The sequence below is a fragment of the Zophobas morio genome, unplaced genomic scaffold (genome assembly GCF_036711695.1).
Source record: "Zophobas morio isolate AGI-343-1 ecotype UQ-CSIRO unplaced genomic scaffold, CSIRO_AGI_Zmor_V1 ptg000005l, whole genome shotgun sequence".
NCBI lineage: Eukaryota > Metazoa > Arthropoda > Insecta > Coleoptera > Tenebrionidae > Zophobas > Zophobas morio.
The window spans coordinates 18794616-18809337 of NW_026972110.1; the positions used below are offsets into that span (position 1 = coordinate 18794616).

The following is a 14722-nucleotide window of genomic DNA, read 5'->3' on the forward strand; positions in this document are numbered from 1 at the left end:
ATTCCCCAGCTAATCTTAGCTGAAGACATTTTTATCGCACGGCTGACGTGTGGGTCGACTAGTAGACGTCAGTTTGTCTAACGAATTCCCTCCAAATATTTATAACCCAGTTTCAAATAAGCCCAAAATAGACCAAGTGTTTGCCCAGCACGTGATCGCGCCAATTGTAAACTTTGCAGGTGCACACCTGTTTTTGCTCCGTCCGTATACACAAGAACGGTTTTAGTTTTTATGGCCGGCAAAAACATGCTATCATCAATGAAATTAACGTTGATCGATAGATGGGCTAGTTTCTTTCATTCATCGACGGCGAAGAAGTTTTGTTTGGGGCCTCGTCCCGAAGAATTCCTGCTGCCAGCAGGAAAACAAACAAGTGTCGGCAGGAAGACGTAAAGTCAAATACGACACACCCCCAGTGTGTCAGTTGTTCGAATCGATACTTGCGCTTGCGTGGCTCGACAACCCCACCTCGTGAAGCGTGTACAGTCAAAAGCTCAAAGCTCTACCCTATATGAAACGCGAGCTTAAAATGCGGCACCGACTATACTCAACCTAGCGGCGTTCACCCGCATTACACTACGTATATTCTTGAGCAAAACATTACTTTTCCATTCAGAAAAGTTGTTCGTGTCATAAATATGGTTAATGTGGCGTTCGCCGGTGATTTGTGACGTTTTGCTTCGCGAAGATTTGGTGGTTAAGTGATACTGGGGCTTATCTAATCGGACTGGAGCTTTCGGACAGCGGATAATCACACAACTCCATTAGTTTCCCACGAGCACTCATTTACGAATGCACCTGATATCGTCGAATTATTGCCTAAGTCTGCTTCTACTTCGTTGTAAAATTTAGATACTCGAATCCTGTCGTTGTTGGATGGTGCACACGGATGTGTCATTGAAATGTCGCAATATGATAGGATACAACAATTTCAACAATCAGGGATACAATAAACTGTTTACTCAGGTAAGCAGCAGCTATTTCCATCGCCAGTCAAAATCTCGTTCGTTACAAATACCTGCATAATTACTACCGAAACTGGCCAATTCTTGAAATTCCGCAGCGATAATGACAATAATCGCTTTAAATTCTGTACGCACGATATATTTTACGTCATTGTGACGTCACGATGGTTAACCATCGCTTTTTGTTGGTAAACATTGCAATGTGTACTCGATTAAACTAATTGGACGAGATGTAGTCTGTCACCACGCGAGGCCAAAATTTTTGACCAACCACGAAGATTTCTCTCATTCACACTTTTAATAATTCAAAGCCAACTCCGTCCACCAGAAGCGACGCTCATGTTCGAAATAACAAGTCCCTTTCCTTCCCCTTTCAGATAAAAATCCTGCTCCTGCCGAATTTATCGAGCCACATAAAGGTTATCGGGTTTCTTCCTCGGAAAAGTTTAAAATTTCACTCGCAGATTTTATGTGGGTAGTTTTTGAATTTAGCGGAAACCAGTTGATACCGGAAACAGGTAACCTGATTTCCCCGGAGAATATACGGCTGAAACATGACTACTCTTTTGTGCATGTTTCATAACCACCACGTTTCCGCAATATGTGTAATTGACAGCAATTCTAATCAGATTTGCCGGATACATTCTATCGATCTAAAATTCTATGCGAGAATTCCATAATGTGTGCTGTAAAAATATGTAAACGCTTTATTAACCAATAAACTTGCGCTGGTTTCCGTTGCTTAACAAACTCTGCTTTTATTATACTCCAAGTCATTAAGAAATTCTTTGACGAAAATTCGCTGCACCACCTACGTAACCAAAGCAATAAAAACTTAACATGATTGTTTTATATTAATCTTTAATAACGCGACTTTACGTCTACGCGTGCGCACAATGGAATTTTTCTTGGCGCCATTATTATGAATGCCGTGTAATAACCTTTTATTGTATACGAGACCGTATTAGTATTTTAGTTCGCAAAGTGCTGCGGTCAAAATGAGTGCCTTTTTCGCCAGCGCGGTGGGTACAGCTCACACCGTTGTACAGTCAAAAAAAGATGCCAAAATTAAAACAAAGACTTGTGGTTATTAGGAAAATCAATTGGGTTGATAAAGATATCTAAGAAATAACGTAAACGAAGGTAGCAATTAGTTTCTGCGTGATAGCCACAAGTCATCGTTTCGTTGCTTCTTGTGGAGCTCCAGCAGCCCCATTTCTTGTCGATTTTAGCGTAAGAACACCCTTAATAATTCACTCGAACTCGCGAAATGAATGGCCACGTTGGGCACTCTGCCAGGGCAAGTCGTGACCTGTTTAAACCTAACAACCCCAACTATCGTCGTGCAGCTAAATACATATTTAGTATGTTCGCGACCGGAAAAAGTGCGCTTCGTGCCTAAAAGCAGCCGAAAAAGTTTGAAATTAGTTTCCGCAACTCTGGCGCATTTTTGTCGAGTGTCGGAGGGCGTAATTAGTGGGACCTGCAATGTGAATTATAAGTTGCTTTAATGATTGTAGTGGGAAAACTTCCATCACGCAGTGAAAACGTTCCGAAAGTATTCCCATTTGTGTCAATTGTTATATGTTATGATGTTTGTCTTTAATAGAGTGTGTCCCTTAATAATGTTACCTGTTATGCGGGGTAATCAAAACAACTAACGGTTTTGTACCTTTTGGTTACCTTGTAGAGGCATCAGTAAGTAACATTTTGAGGGTCACTGGTCGGCTGAAGCCTTGTAATATTGTCGCATGCTTGCCAGTGGCACCGCAACTAACCTATGTCCAAGTACACATCTCTGGTAAGACATTAAAAGTTTATGGTCCACTGTTATGAATTTTCTAGCTGCACCCTGACGTAATCATGTGCTTGGCTTTCTGTTTCGCTTTGATGAATTTGTCTTTATCAACATGCAAGTGCCATCTTTGTAGATTAGCTACAGCTTTAGAAACCTGCTAAGTGAGGTCAAGTCGCTTAGTTACACCGCCATAGTTTTCTTTAAACAGATAAGCACCAACAACAGACTCGTAGGAAATTAGAACACTATCCACACTCATTGACAAGATTAGATTTATAATTTCATCAATGTGTAGTTTTATCTATTCATATATTATGAGGTTCATATTTACCATCGATATCGCTATCATTCATCGTCATCATCTTCATTAGGTGCCATTTAGGTGCTAGAATTAGCTCATGATTTCATATTTTTCGGGTTTTGAACAGGTGGAGTAGTAATTTTGTGTTTTGCAGGGCTCAGCTGATTCTAACTACTCTCAGCCTTCTTCGGATCTGTCGCTGGACGAGGAGAAAGAGACGCTGCGACGGGAGAAGGAACGCCAAGCGCTTAGCCAGTTGGAAAAAGCAAGGGTAAGAAAGGTCTCATACATAGTTCGTTTAGTGTCATCAACTGACGGCTGCTACAACTTCGATCGACTTATAAGAAATTACATGACTTAAGTCACAGACACACTTATCTCTTTGATAATTTTCGATTCTTTGACATGTTAATTCATATATATTTAAACTTAGATCATTTGAAGATAGTCAAAAGAGAAAATCTAAGGGGCTACAAGACGCCTTTAAGTTATTGATCTTGGATTCCGATCTAAAGTAGCTGCAGGTAAAATAGCGTTGTGTTTTTGCGATAAATTTGTAAACTGTACAAATGCGTTGGCTTAACAAATGGTTCCGAAGGGGATACCAAAAGTAAACATAACACAGGGACTGTTGAGTGATTTATTTATAAATAAGGTACACCAGCGTTTATGTCTGAAAAAGACAATTTTCCAGTGTGTTCATCTAATTCCATGATTTTTTTAAATAGATTTTAAGTTGCAAAAATGAAAATGTTTTCCAGAACAATTTTATTGAAATTAGGCGTTGTTGATGCAGAAGCTGTCTAAAAAAATGTTTGTAAAGTAAAAGTGACAAAAATCAAGACGAATTCATTGACCACTAGTACAGGAATAGAATATATTATTTCTGAGGGGACGGAAAATTGCAATTTATTTATTTTTTTTAAATACTAATACTAATTTTAACTCAATTACACTAATAAATTACAAAAGATATCTCTGGAAAGTACCGCCAACGTGAAACAACTTTGTTCGTCAGTCTTTGTTGCTTTATTTACGGTTAATAATAGAACTTTGAGTATGCTAATATTGTCTGGTTATTCAGAAATTATTAGCTCAACTTCATAAACAGAAACACAATGTAGCGTATTACCAGGAAATCAGCTGATCACATAATACACAGTAATTTCTACATACATTTGTGCGGGAAATAGGCTTCATTTTAAAATTCTGGCCGTCCGCCAGTCTGTGTGTCTGTTTATACAAGCCTCGGAAATATGAGAGCTTTGTAGGAAGTTAATCGATTCTCAGGAAATTTTGTACAAATACACCTACTATTCTTACAACACTTGACATTAACCTTCTGTATAACGCAAGATTATTTTGAATTTCGTAAACATGTTTTTTTTTTGTTTCAAGCGCATATTTTGATTTTCTCTACACTACTATTAATAATCGCTAACTTCAAGCTCCATGATTCACAAAGAATAATATTTAAAGTGACTAAGCTAATTTTCGCAGTGTTAGCAAAACCTGTCGCAAGTGTATATACAAATCCACATCTAATTAGTTATTGATTAGCGTCGGCTACAAAATTATGGAAACCGTAAATATTTTAACACTCACGATCCTCAACGAAACCCACTCAACTATTTCCATCACAAACACACAACCCAGAAAACCGGAAATTACCCAGGGTTTAAAAAAAGCGGCCGATAAATGCCATCTTCATCTTTAGATCCACAACCTTGCACGCCGGGTGGAACTTATTTTAGGTTCACCACTAGTGCCCTACTTAATAAACATTTGAACATGTCACTGATCAAAAGCTCTTTGATCTATTTGTGGCGCAAAGGTAACACAGTGAACAAAACTCGAATAAACAAAAACATCCCGTTAGTCGTTATTTGTAATGCAATTAGCTCTTGCAAGCCGGCAATAAAACGCTTTTAATACCGCCGTCTGTTTCTCGTCCATAATTCACGTCTTCATCAGTAGATTTAATCGAGTGTTAAATTTTTCATTGGTCATTTTTAGACGAAACCGGTAGCATTTGCTGTCAGAACCAACGTAGCGTACGACGGTTCATTGGACGACGATTCTCCAGTCCATGGGTACGCGATTTCTTTCGAAGTTAGGGATTTTTTACACATTAAGGTGAGACACCATCGATCTATGGTTGCTTCTGCCTTGAAAGTAGGTCTAACTCGTCTGAATTTTAGGAGAAGTACGACAACAGTTGGTGGATCGGACGTCTGGTGAAGGAGGGTTGCGATATTGGGTTCATTCCTTCTCCGGTAAAGCTCGAAAATCTGAGATTACAACAAGCGCAGTCGAGGACTACTAAACTCTACTCAAGTAAAACAAGTTCCAGCTCTAATATAGGGGCCGCTGGTAACGATGTTTCCAGAGGTAGCACTCCTCCCACGCCTGGTATGTCCTATCCACACTCACTGCAGCGGGTTTTGATGTTTTAGTATTCGTGTTCTCGGTGTTTTTTCTTTGGTCAATTAATGTTTTATGTTGTCACACTTTTTTATTCGATGTTGATGAGAACAAACACAACGACACACTGACGAAATACAACCAGTTTTTTTGCAGGTGGTTCAGTTTTATTGATTTGGTTTTATTTGGTGGCACGTTCTGATTTATTAACTGTGTTTAATTTTATTGCAGCATCTGACACTCTGTTGTAACTACTGTCTAACTTTCTGCATCCAGTCCAGTGAGACCTTATCAAAGACTCCCGTCTGCTCTTCCGACTCCTGTCAATTAGAAAGTAGCAGTAGATTAGAGAATGTAGATGTTATAGAATAGTCAGTCAATGGTGTTAAGAGTGTCTATAACCCAAAGCTCTACTTACTAGAGTGATCGTTTTAGGAGACGAGTCTGATTCGGTGGGTAACGCCCGGACAGCCAAGTCTCTCACCACCCCTCCAGCAAAGGAGAAGAAGAAACCTTTTTTTAAGAAGCAGGAAGCCACTGCTCCTTACGACGTAGTTCCCTCCATGAGGCCAGTAGTTCTAGTAGGTCCTTCGTTGAAAGGATACGAAGTAACAGACATGATGCAAAAAGCCTTATTTGATTTTTTAAAACATAGATTTGAAGGAAGGTCTGTACTTCGACGCCAATTGAAACCCGAATCTATCTGCACTGTTTCAGAATTATAATCACGAGGGTAATGGCGGATATATCTTTGGCAAAACGTTCACTTCTAAATAATCCTTCAAAAAGGGCGATTATGGAACGTTCCACAACTCGCTCAACATGTTTGTCAGAGGTCCAAGCAGAAATCGAAAGAATATTCGAGCTAGCTACAACTTTACAACTCGTGGTGCTGGATTGTGATACTATAAACCATCCTTCGCAACTTGCCAAAACTTCATTAGCTCCATGTATTGTCTATCTTAAAATAACTAGTCCTAAGGTAAAAACCGATTTGGCGATTTTTCGACCTACGGTTCTTGCTTTTAGGTTTTGCAAAGGTTAATCAAATCTAGAGGTAAAAGTCAAGCGAGACATCTAAATGTACAAATGGTCGCGTCAGAAAAATTAGCTCAATGTCCTCCGGAAATGTTCGATGTGATCTTGGATGAAAACCAATTAGAAGATGCTTGCGAACACATAGCCGAATATTTAGAAGTGAGTGATTGTGGTTTTTGGTTTGGTGATGGTGAGTTTTGGGGTTTTAGGCTTATTGGAGAGCTACACATCCTGAAACAAATGTTTCCAATGTACCTCGACCAATGGGTACTTCACCACAAGCCTCTCCTAGTGGGGACCAAGGCAGACCCACCCTACCAGGTACAGATTTCATCCGATTCTTCACATGTACTAAACAATCTTGATCCTCCTAAGTGCCAGACGTAACTCTCATATGTTTGGCGCTTATGATCTACTCATCTAACTTGTAATCTACAGTATAAGTTCGCAGAAATAACTCACTAACAGCTAACGAATTTCTTACAGCACACCATGATGTATACGGATACTCTCATGATTCTAGAGGTAGTCACGCAGGTGTTAGATACATAGGGTTGCAAAGTTGGGACTCAGTAGACTCTCTAGAATCACTTTCTTTCTTATAAACCACTGCATGATTGTCTTGAATAATGCATCAACTGTTGTTGTTTCTGATTATTGTATTTCGCATAACTTAGCTTAGTTGCATTTCAACTTCCATTATGTGATAAATGATTGTGAAGCTACAAGAGAACCATGTTATTACACATTTTAGTTTGCTAACTATGATTAACATTATGTGTAACTCGTGGGTCCAATATAAGAAATGTGATGATGAAATAAATCTGTTGTTGAATCAGAGTTTCTCTTTACTTTTATTTTTAACTATTTTTCAGATTTTTCCGGGTCAATGACACCGATTCCGACTAATTATGTAGACTAATGTAGAAATTCATTCTTTCAAGCAGGTTCAGTTACCTTTCTGCACGGTTTTAATATTTTTCTTTTCTTTTTCTTTTCGATGCTTCGCTACTTCTACCTAACTGCTACGCTTTTGCTATTATTGCACTAAAAAACATCAGGCGAAGTAACACCGAGTCCTGGTAAAATTTGGCGCGCTGGCTCCACTGACTTATTTGCTTAGAGCTGATTCAGTTTTTGTAAGTAAGTTTGAGGTTGAGTAGTTTTAGACTTTCACCGAGTTTGGTTTGTCTAATCAGAACGAGAAAACTGTGGCTGTGGAAAAGTTTGCAAGTTTTGTATGTTTTGCCTGCGACTGAATGCCTTACGACGATTTGATTACTGATGTTGATTCTTGTGTGACAGTTCCCACATTTCATACGGCGCACGCGAGAAGTAGACCGAGGTTAGAGAGAGAACGTGAGTATGAAGATTACGGTGAGAGAGAGAGCTATGCCCATGCGAACACCCATGGAGTACCCCATCACGGAGGTGACGATTACCGAGATCGCAACCTGGATCGGATACCTCCGAGAGACCATAGAGCCACGAGGGAGGAAGAGTACCCGACACATAGAGGATCTTCGAGGAGAGCTCTCAACGCCATATAGTGGAGGCTTTCTACGGAACAGCCAATTGAAGAGGAAATTCATGATGACCTTTCTCCTAGGGCTGAAACATACTACAAACCTCAGATTCCTAAAGAGTACAGGGACGACAGGGCCGACAGGCGCTTGGATGACGTGAGAGTGGACGAGAGGAGAAGGACGGAAGAAGACAGGAGATACGGTGAGAGGAGTAGGTATCCTGAAGATCACAGGTTCGACGATAGGAGGTACGTGGAGGAGAGGAAAGCGATAGAGAAGAGCAAGCAGGAGGGCAGGAACTACAGGAAGGAGCTGTTGGAGAGGTTTGCCGATATGGACTTCGAGGAGCATCATGACTTCCGAACACATCAAAGATACTACGAATGAATCTCTTAGATAATAAAAAGATTTGGCCTAAATTACTGAAATTGTGTACAAATATTCGGAGTATCTTTGATGCATTCTTCAATGGGATGTTTCGTAAATGTGATTAATCCTTAATATAAACATTAAAAATTTTGACCAGTTTGGTGCCATATTTGAGTAATAGCTCAATTTTTAATCAATCTATTATTGAAATAGAATATTCAAGCTTTAAACTGTAGCTATACTTAGGATTTTTAAATTTATTTATAAGGAATGGTATATTGTTGAAAGCCGTATAAATTTATGTATTTTATATATTGTAAAATAGCTTAAAAAAGAACTGAGATATTATACTTTAAACGGAAAGTGTACTCTGTACTGAGTGGTTATACCGTTTTGTTGCTTTTTACTTCATAGTTTCATGATACCTACGTGATATTAATGACGTCAAGTATTTGACTGAATCTAGGAAATCTAGTCAAGTTGAAGTTTGTGCACTGCTGTTAGAAATGTTATGAGAAGTAGATAAAACATGCATGAGGCATCGAGGCTTTTGAAGATTAGTTATGAATCCATGATAAACCGTATAAGATATCGTAATATTTTTTAAATAAATTACTAGGATATTTTCAGTATTTTGTCACCTACGCGTATTAGTTTTTTCATTACAAATAATGTCGATGACAATCAAACGATCTGTTAATTTAGTGTTAGTTTAGATGGATTTTGACACCACACGACATATTCTAAAACATCCTTAGTTAGAATCTGGTATTAGTTTGTAGAGTAATCAGGACGTGTACATAATTTACGTTGTTAGGATTGTAGGTGATGAGAAAACTGAAAATAAATAGGCTTTACAAATTGTACATTTCGAAACTGCATGTGCCACTATAGTGGTAAATATCACCGACCAATTTCACTACACAAAACAAAATATTTGTATAGTAGTAGATCTGTGAAATCCTTTTAGGTTTTGCACTTGGCCCTAACAAAGTTACAACGACATTATCATTGTTTAATTAGTGCGGTGAACGTTTTACAAAATGAACCTTTGTAACTTTGTTAGTTGCAGTTTCTTTTTGCTAGTAAACCTAGACCCGGTTTTCTTTACATATTTTATTGTAATTAGAGTTAAAATACTTATAACAAGGTTTCATATGCTGTTGATATTGAATGAGTCTATTGATATTTCAAAATACAAGTAATTAATATTTAAATAAAAAACTAAAATTTGATACATTGTAAATAGCTATTAAATATTGAAAGATCTATGCTACTGATAAACTATTGTTTTTCGATTTATATCGATAGCTAGATGATATGTTGAAACAACTTCGTTATTTGTGTATATCAATTTTGTATATAATCTTAGTTTAATACGTTCATCTAAATGCCTTGTTATTACCTATGATTTTTTTTTATATAAGTATCAATTCAAATCATATGAATGTAAGAATATGGTGAAAGGCACTATTGATGTGCATTTTTTCTAAATAAAATACATATATTAAAACGAAACCTAATACATTTTTTACACTCAACACCTAAACAGGGTGCTTAAATCTTACATTTTAAACCCTATATTCTAAATAAAAGTTTCTAAATTATAAGCAAAATCTCCGAAAATATTACCTTAATTGTAGGAAATATTCCTAGATGGTCCTAATGTGAGAATGGAGATTTCCAACCCAGCAAAAAAATAGAAAGGGTTTTAAAATAATCTCCTGAAACTACTCAATTTTGTCTTGATGTGTCTTCTAACGCCTTGATTTTACTCTTCGTATAATTTTTTTTCCCGATTTTTGTTAGTTACTTTACGATTCCTTGGTGCCTATGTTCTCAAAATCTTCTCCACTGCAGTACTACTCTCTCTACTATTTTACACTTTTCCTATTTGGTGTCTACGAATTTAGTACAGCTTTAAACACAGTCATTCTTCCACAGACTCAATTAGTTAAAACACTTATTCATTTGCACCATAAATTTTGATATACATGCTATTCATATCAATCTGTTTCTTTGAAATTCACCTTACAACGTAATACCTAGTTCTGGTAGCATTATACTGTACTAAGTATTTCAGCACAATCCAGGTCTCCAATCCAACGGAAACAATATTTCCAGTTAAGGTAGTTTGGTTGGCTTAGTTTGGGCAGCAAAGATACCAGTAGGGAACGACGACGGCGAAGACACTCTTTAGATATATTTTCTCCACAGTATTTGAATTTATTTGAGAAAATCTTATTCGTACCAAAGAAATACCTACTCCTATGACAAGATGACTTCTCACTTACCAGTTCTTTTATACATATACAGTGTGACATAAGTTATTACACTGAGACGAGAAGTAATAAATTTATTTTATGCAACGGTTGGAACAAGTTGTTTAAAATTGATATAAATATTTTAATCCTTATAATACTTTGTAAATTTCTTTTAAAAATACATATTTGCTAGTTCGACATTTTAAATAAACATATTAAAATAGTTTCAACCACATAGTATGTACATAAATTTTCTATAAAAAAAATATTTACATATAACATTTTTAAAATACATTCAACAATAGAATATAACATTCCTTCTACTCAGGATAAAATAACATTCTTTTTTCTCTAGTTCTCACTTTTCGACGTATCTTTCTGACTTATAGTAGTCGAAACTGAAGCTTCGATATTTTCGTCCCTCTCCTCCTCTTCGTCGATAATACTAATATCTCTAATAGATGGCCTATGACTCCTCCTCCATCCTTCAGGTACTTCTGGAAACTTAGTTTTGGTAAGCAAACGGGGTCCAAGCAATGTTATTAAAATCGCCCCAGTCGGAGCAGTCAAAATAATCGACAAGACACAGACCATCAAAACTTTGTCCGCATACTCGTACTCTAAAGTGTTAGGTCTTGCTATTCCTAAAGTAAATGGACCCAGCGCAGCCTAAAACACATTATTGACCACAAACACAATCACTCACTAAAAGTATCTCACCTGCACTGTAGCTTTAGACATCAAAGCTATCGCCACGAAGCTTTTCTCTTTCAAATTTAGCTTACACCCTATTCCCAGCACAGCTGTAACTACCATCCTCACAACCGCAGAAGCAATCAAGATACCCAACCCGATGGAGACGATATGTGGATCTAATTCATCCAACTTGACTTGAGCACCCGTAATACTGAAAAGAATGGGTTCGAAGATCATCCAGAATATCTCGAAGGCGGTACCAGCAGGATTATCCTCGATCTCCCAACCATGCTTGGACCAAAAATATATGGAAACGAAGGCGGCGGCGACACAACCCAAAGGTCCCGCTCCTCCATACCCGATGAGCTCGCTCCCGAACACAGAAACCATCCCCCCGATCAAAAGAAGCAGGATCCTTAGGGGTACCATGAAGGGGTCGTGTCTCTCGGGGGCATAATTACAAATTAGTCCCCACAGAAAACCGAAACCTATGCCTCCCACGACGGAAATGGGTCCTTGGAGGATTTGGAACGTGAGGGAATCGTTCGAAAACATTATGCTTTTGATTATGCCGAAAACGGCAACGGAAACGGCATCGTCGATACCGGAGATGGCTATAATGAGTGTGGGAATCCCTTTCGCTACGCCGTAGCCTCGGGAGCGTAGCCTGAAGAGGCAAGGGACTACCACTGCTGGAGATACCGCGGCAACGATGCTGCTGAGAAGCCAGGCGTAGTCCCAGGGTAAATCAAGGAAGAAACGGCAAAGGACTGCCACTAATGCGGCTTCTGCGACCCAAGGTACTAAACCTAGTTTGACCACGGCGAATTTGAGGCGTTTGAGGGCGCTGGGGTCCAGGTCGAGACCAGCCCGGATCAAGATAATCACCAGTGCGATTTGTCTGGAATGGGGAGTGTTAGTTATTGTCAACTAAGGTACCTAAGCTCAACGTTGTCACCTTTAGGTCATTTTTCAGATGTTTTTCGGACAATTTTATAAATTCATGTAGAAGACAATATTTGGAGCTTTCAGTTTAGTAAAATAGTCATTAATAATAATGACACGATTTATTATTTGGAAAATAAATAATTATAGACATTTTTGCTCCGAACTCTTGAAAAATCGATTAGCAATGGATGGTAATCTAGCTAGTATATGTATTCTTGGTGAAGCATGAAGATTGTTGATAACAGAAAGACGTTTTCCGGGCTTGGACCATGTTAAATGTGAAAAGAGGTTCGACGTTTCGTCCATTTTCCACGATAACTTACTTCGAAAATCGTAGCGAACTTTCTGCAAATTACCATTGATTCCTCTACTTATGCCCTCTTATAAATATCTAGCAAACATACTAAAAGACTAAGAATCTCTTCACATGTCCTTAATGTCAACTCCTGTCATTAGATCCAAGTAACATTTTAGTAACTTTTATTCACCACATACTTGTTTCCTACTCATTTCTACAAATACGTATCCGGTATAGCAATGGGTTTCTTTCTTTTTTCAGTGTTCTATTTTCATGGAATATTTTGAATAAATCTCGTTAGAATTATCAGATTTGAACAGTCGTAAGATAATATTTTTATCAATGGCTTTGTGACAATGGGACACTTCCAGTCTTCTGGAATCATCTCAGTAATCGGAACCCCGATATCAAATTTGCCATGGAAATCGAAAGTTTTCTTCGTTTTGTTGATGTGTTTTTTTTTTCTTTGGTACGGAGAGGGGGTTATTATATATATACAGGCTGATTTCGAAATATATGCAATAACTGTAACCACGACGTCACGTACCGTAGTAATGTGGCAATATAGAAAAAACAAATTAGAAGTCGAAGGGGGAAACCCCCATGCATCACCCTCGATGCAAAACCACTGATCCACCTTTTGAACAATAGGTGCAAAAATATTCGAATAGAAACGATGTAACCACTTTCAGTTTCAATTAAAACTAAAACCGACTTTTTGCTGGTTATCAGTCGTTCATTCACGTATTCATTCATCGTTAAGGGTGCCGTCTGGAGGCAAAATATCTGCCTGGTCAAAGTGAGAATAAAACGACCCGGGAGATGCTGCCTCCTGTTAGTGAATTGCTAAAATGTGAATAAATGCAGCACCGATCCGTAGAATTCTACATTTTACTGTACGGAAATAAGTTTTAGTACACAAGCCGCAGTGCCTGTCTAGCCATAATAGTTGCAAACAAAACCCGAGTACCTGAATTTACACCCTTGACCGTTCAAAACCCGAAAGATGTAAAACTCACTGATTCATTTTCCTATTTTGACTACAGTTAATTCTTTCCAGTTATTTATTTTGTTTCCGTACTTAAATTGTTTTCGGTAAATATATTAAATATATGTAAATATTAAAGTACCTCCTACTGTCGGGGAATCATCTGTAGATATTTGATTTATTCCTATCAAGGATGTGTTGTTTGTCTGAATTACAGGAACATCATGTAAAGCAAAAATTGGTCGCGCCAAGGTACTATTTACGAACGGGAGGGATTTTCCACATTTGTAGGCTAAACTTGAAATAAGAGAATTAACAATATTTCCGGTATAAGTAAATATTTTTATTATTTTCCTACTATCTGCACTGTCGGGCATGCCCATTCATTACAAATAGAATATTTTTGGCGGAAAATTTTTCTTAAACTTAATAATGTATAAGAGTTTGGTTTTGTTATTTACTTTATCGTTTGCAACAAAACAATAGTAATAAAAATAAAAATATATTTACCAAGTAAATAACAATAAATTGTTAAAATTATTAGCCGCAATCGTTTGAAAATGAATAATAACGTGTCCTTGAAGCTATTAGCCACATACCAAAATTTTTTACTTTCTTCAACGCAAATCATTAGTACGTTGTATGCAAGTAATTCTAATAAGCATTCAACGGTGGTTTTTTATGTAAGTACTAAAATATTCATGTTAATTATTTTGGCGGCTAACTGCATGGCAGAAGGCAGTTTATTTAAAAATTTGACTTTGCTTAAACTGTTTGTTAGTATATCGTTTTGTAAGGATTTAAATAATTGATTTTAAATTTTTAATAGAAGCAGTTGCTATTTTTTATGCATATTAACTTTGACTTGCACTTTTAATTTTACGTATATCATATGCTTGCGCATCGTAAACCTCATTTTTTTGTATAAGGTGTAAATATTTTTTGTTCACTACATATTTGTCATACTGTTTCGGAAATATTTAATTTTAAATTTTAGGCTTGAACAACTTGAACGTAATTTTAAATTCGGAAAAAAATTGTTACTCAAATGGAGTCGAAAGCGTGTACAAGGGATAATTTCAGTCCGCAATACCAGTCCCACTTCCG

At 37.5% G+C, this 14722-nt stretch overlaps 2 protein-coding genes across 11 annotated transcripts in view; one reads left to right on the plus strand and one right to left on the minus strand.

Annotated features, from left to right (window-relative positions):
* Positions 1 to 9842, plus strand: part of Ca-beta (Ca2+-channel-protein-beta-subunit) — a 335906-nt gene extending 326064 nt beyond the window's left edge. For 3 of the 9 annotated variants that reach the window (XM_064047437.1, XM_064047440.1, XM_064047441.1), the window contains exons 3-11: positions 3219 to 3335; positions 5081 to 5200; positions 5266 to 5476; positions 5924 to 6155; positions 6206 to 6470; positions 6518 to 6685; positions 6736 to 6847; positions 7013 to 7051; positions 7832 to 9841. In XM_064047437.1, the coding sequence (XP_063903507.1) occupies positions 3219 to 3335; positions 5081 to 5200; positions 5266 to 5476; positions 5924 to 6155; positions 6206 to 6470; positions 6518 to 6685; positions 6736 to 6847; positions 7013 to 7051; positions 7832 to 8076 (1509 nt within the window). In that variant the 3' untranslated portion in view covers positions 8077 to 9841. Of the gene's footprint in view, positions 1 to 134; positions 967 to 2655; positions 2767 to 3218; positions 3336 to 5080; positions 5201 to 5265; positions 5477 to 5923; positions 6156 to 6205; positions 6471 to 6517; positions 6686 to 6735; positions 6848 to 7012; positions 7052 to 7401; positions 7474 to 7831 lie in introns of those variants that run through there. The other 6 variants (XM_064047442.1, XM_064047439.1, XM_064047435.1 and 3 more) reach the window with 6 other exon arrangements.
* A 920-nt stretch (positions 9843 to 10762) lies between these two features.
* Positions 10763 to 14722, minus strand: part of LOC135122917 (sodium/hydrogen exchanger 9B2) — a 30771-nt gene continuing 26811 nt past the window's right edge. For both annotated transcript variants that reach the window (XM_064047433.1, XM_064047434.1), the window contains 2 exons: positions 11406 to 12282; positions 10763 to 11354 (listed from right to left, as the gene is read on the minus strand). In XM_064047433.1, the coding sequence (XP_063903503.1) occupies positions 11037 to 11354; positions 11406 to 12282 (1195 nt within the window). In that variant the 3' untranslated portion in view covers positions 10763 to 11036. The remainder of the gene's footprint in view (positions 11355 to 11405; positions 12283 to 14722) is intronic.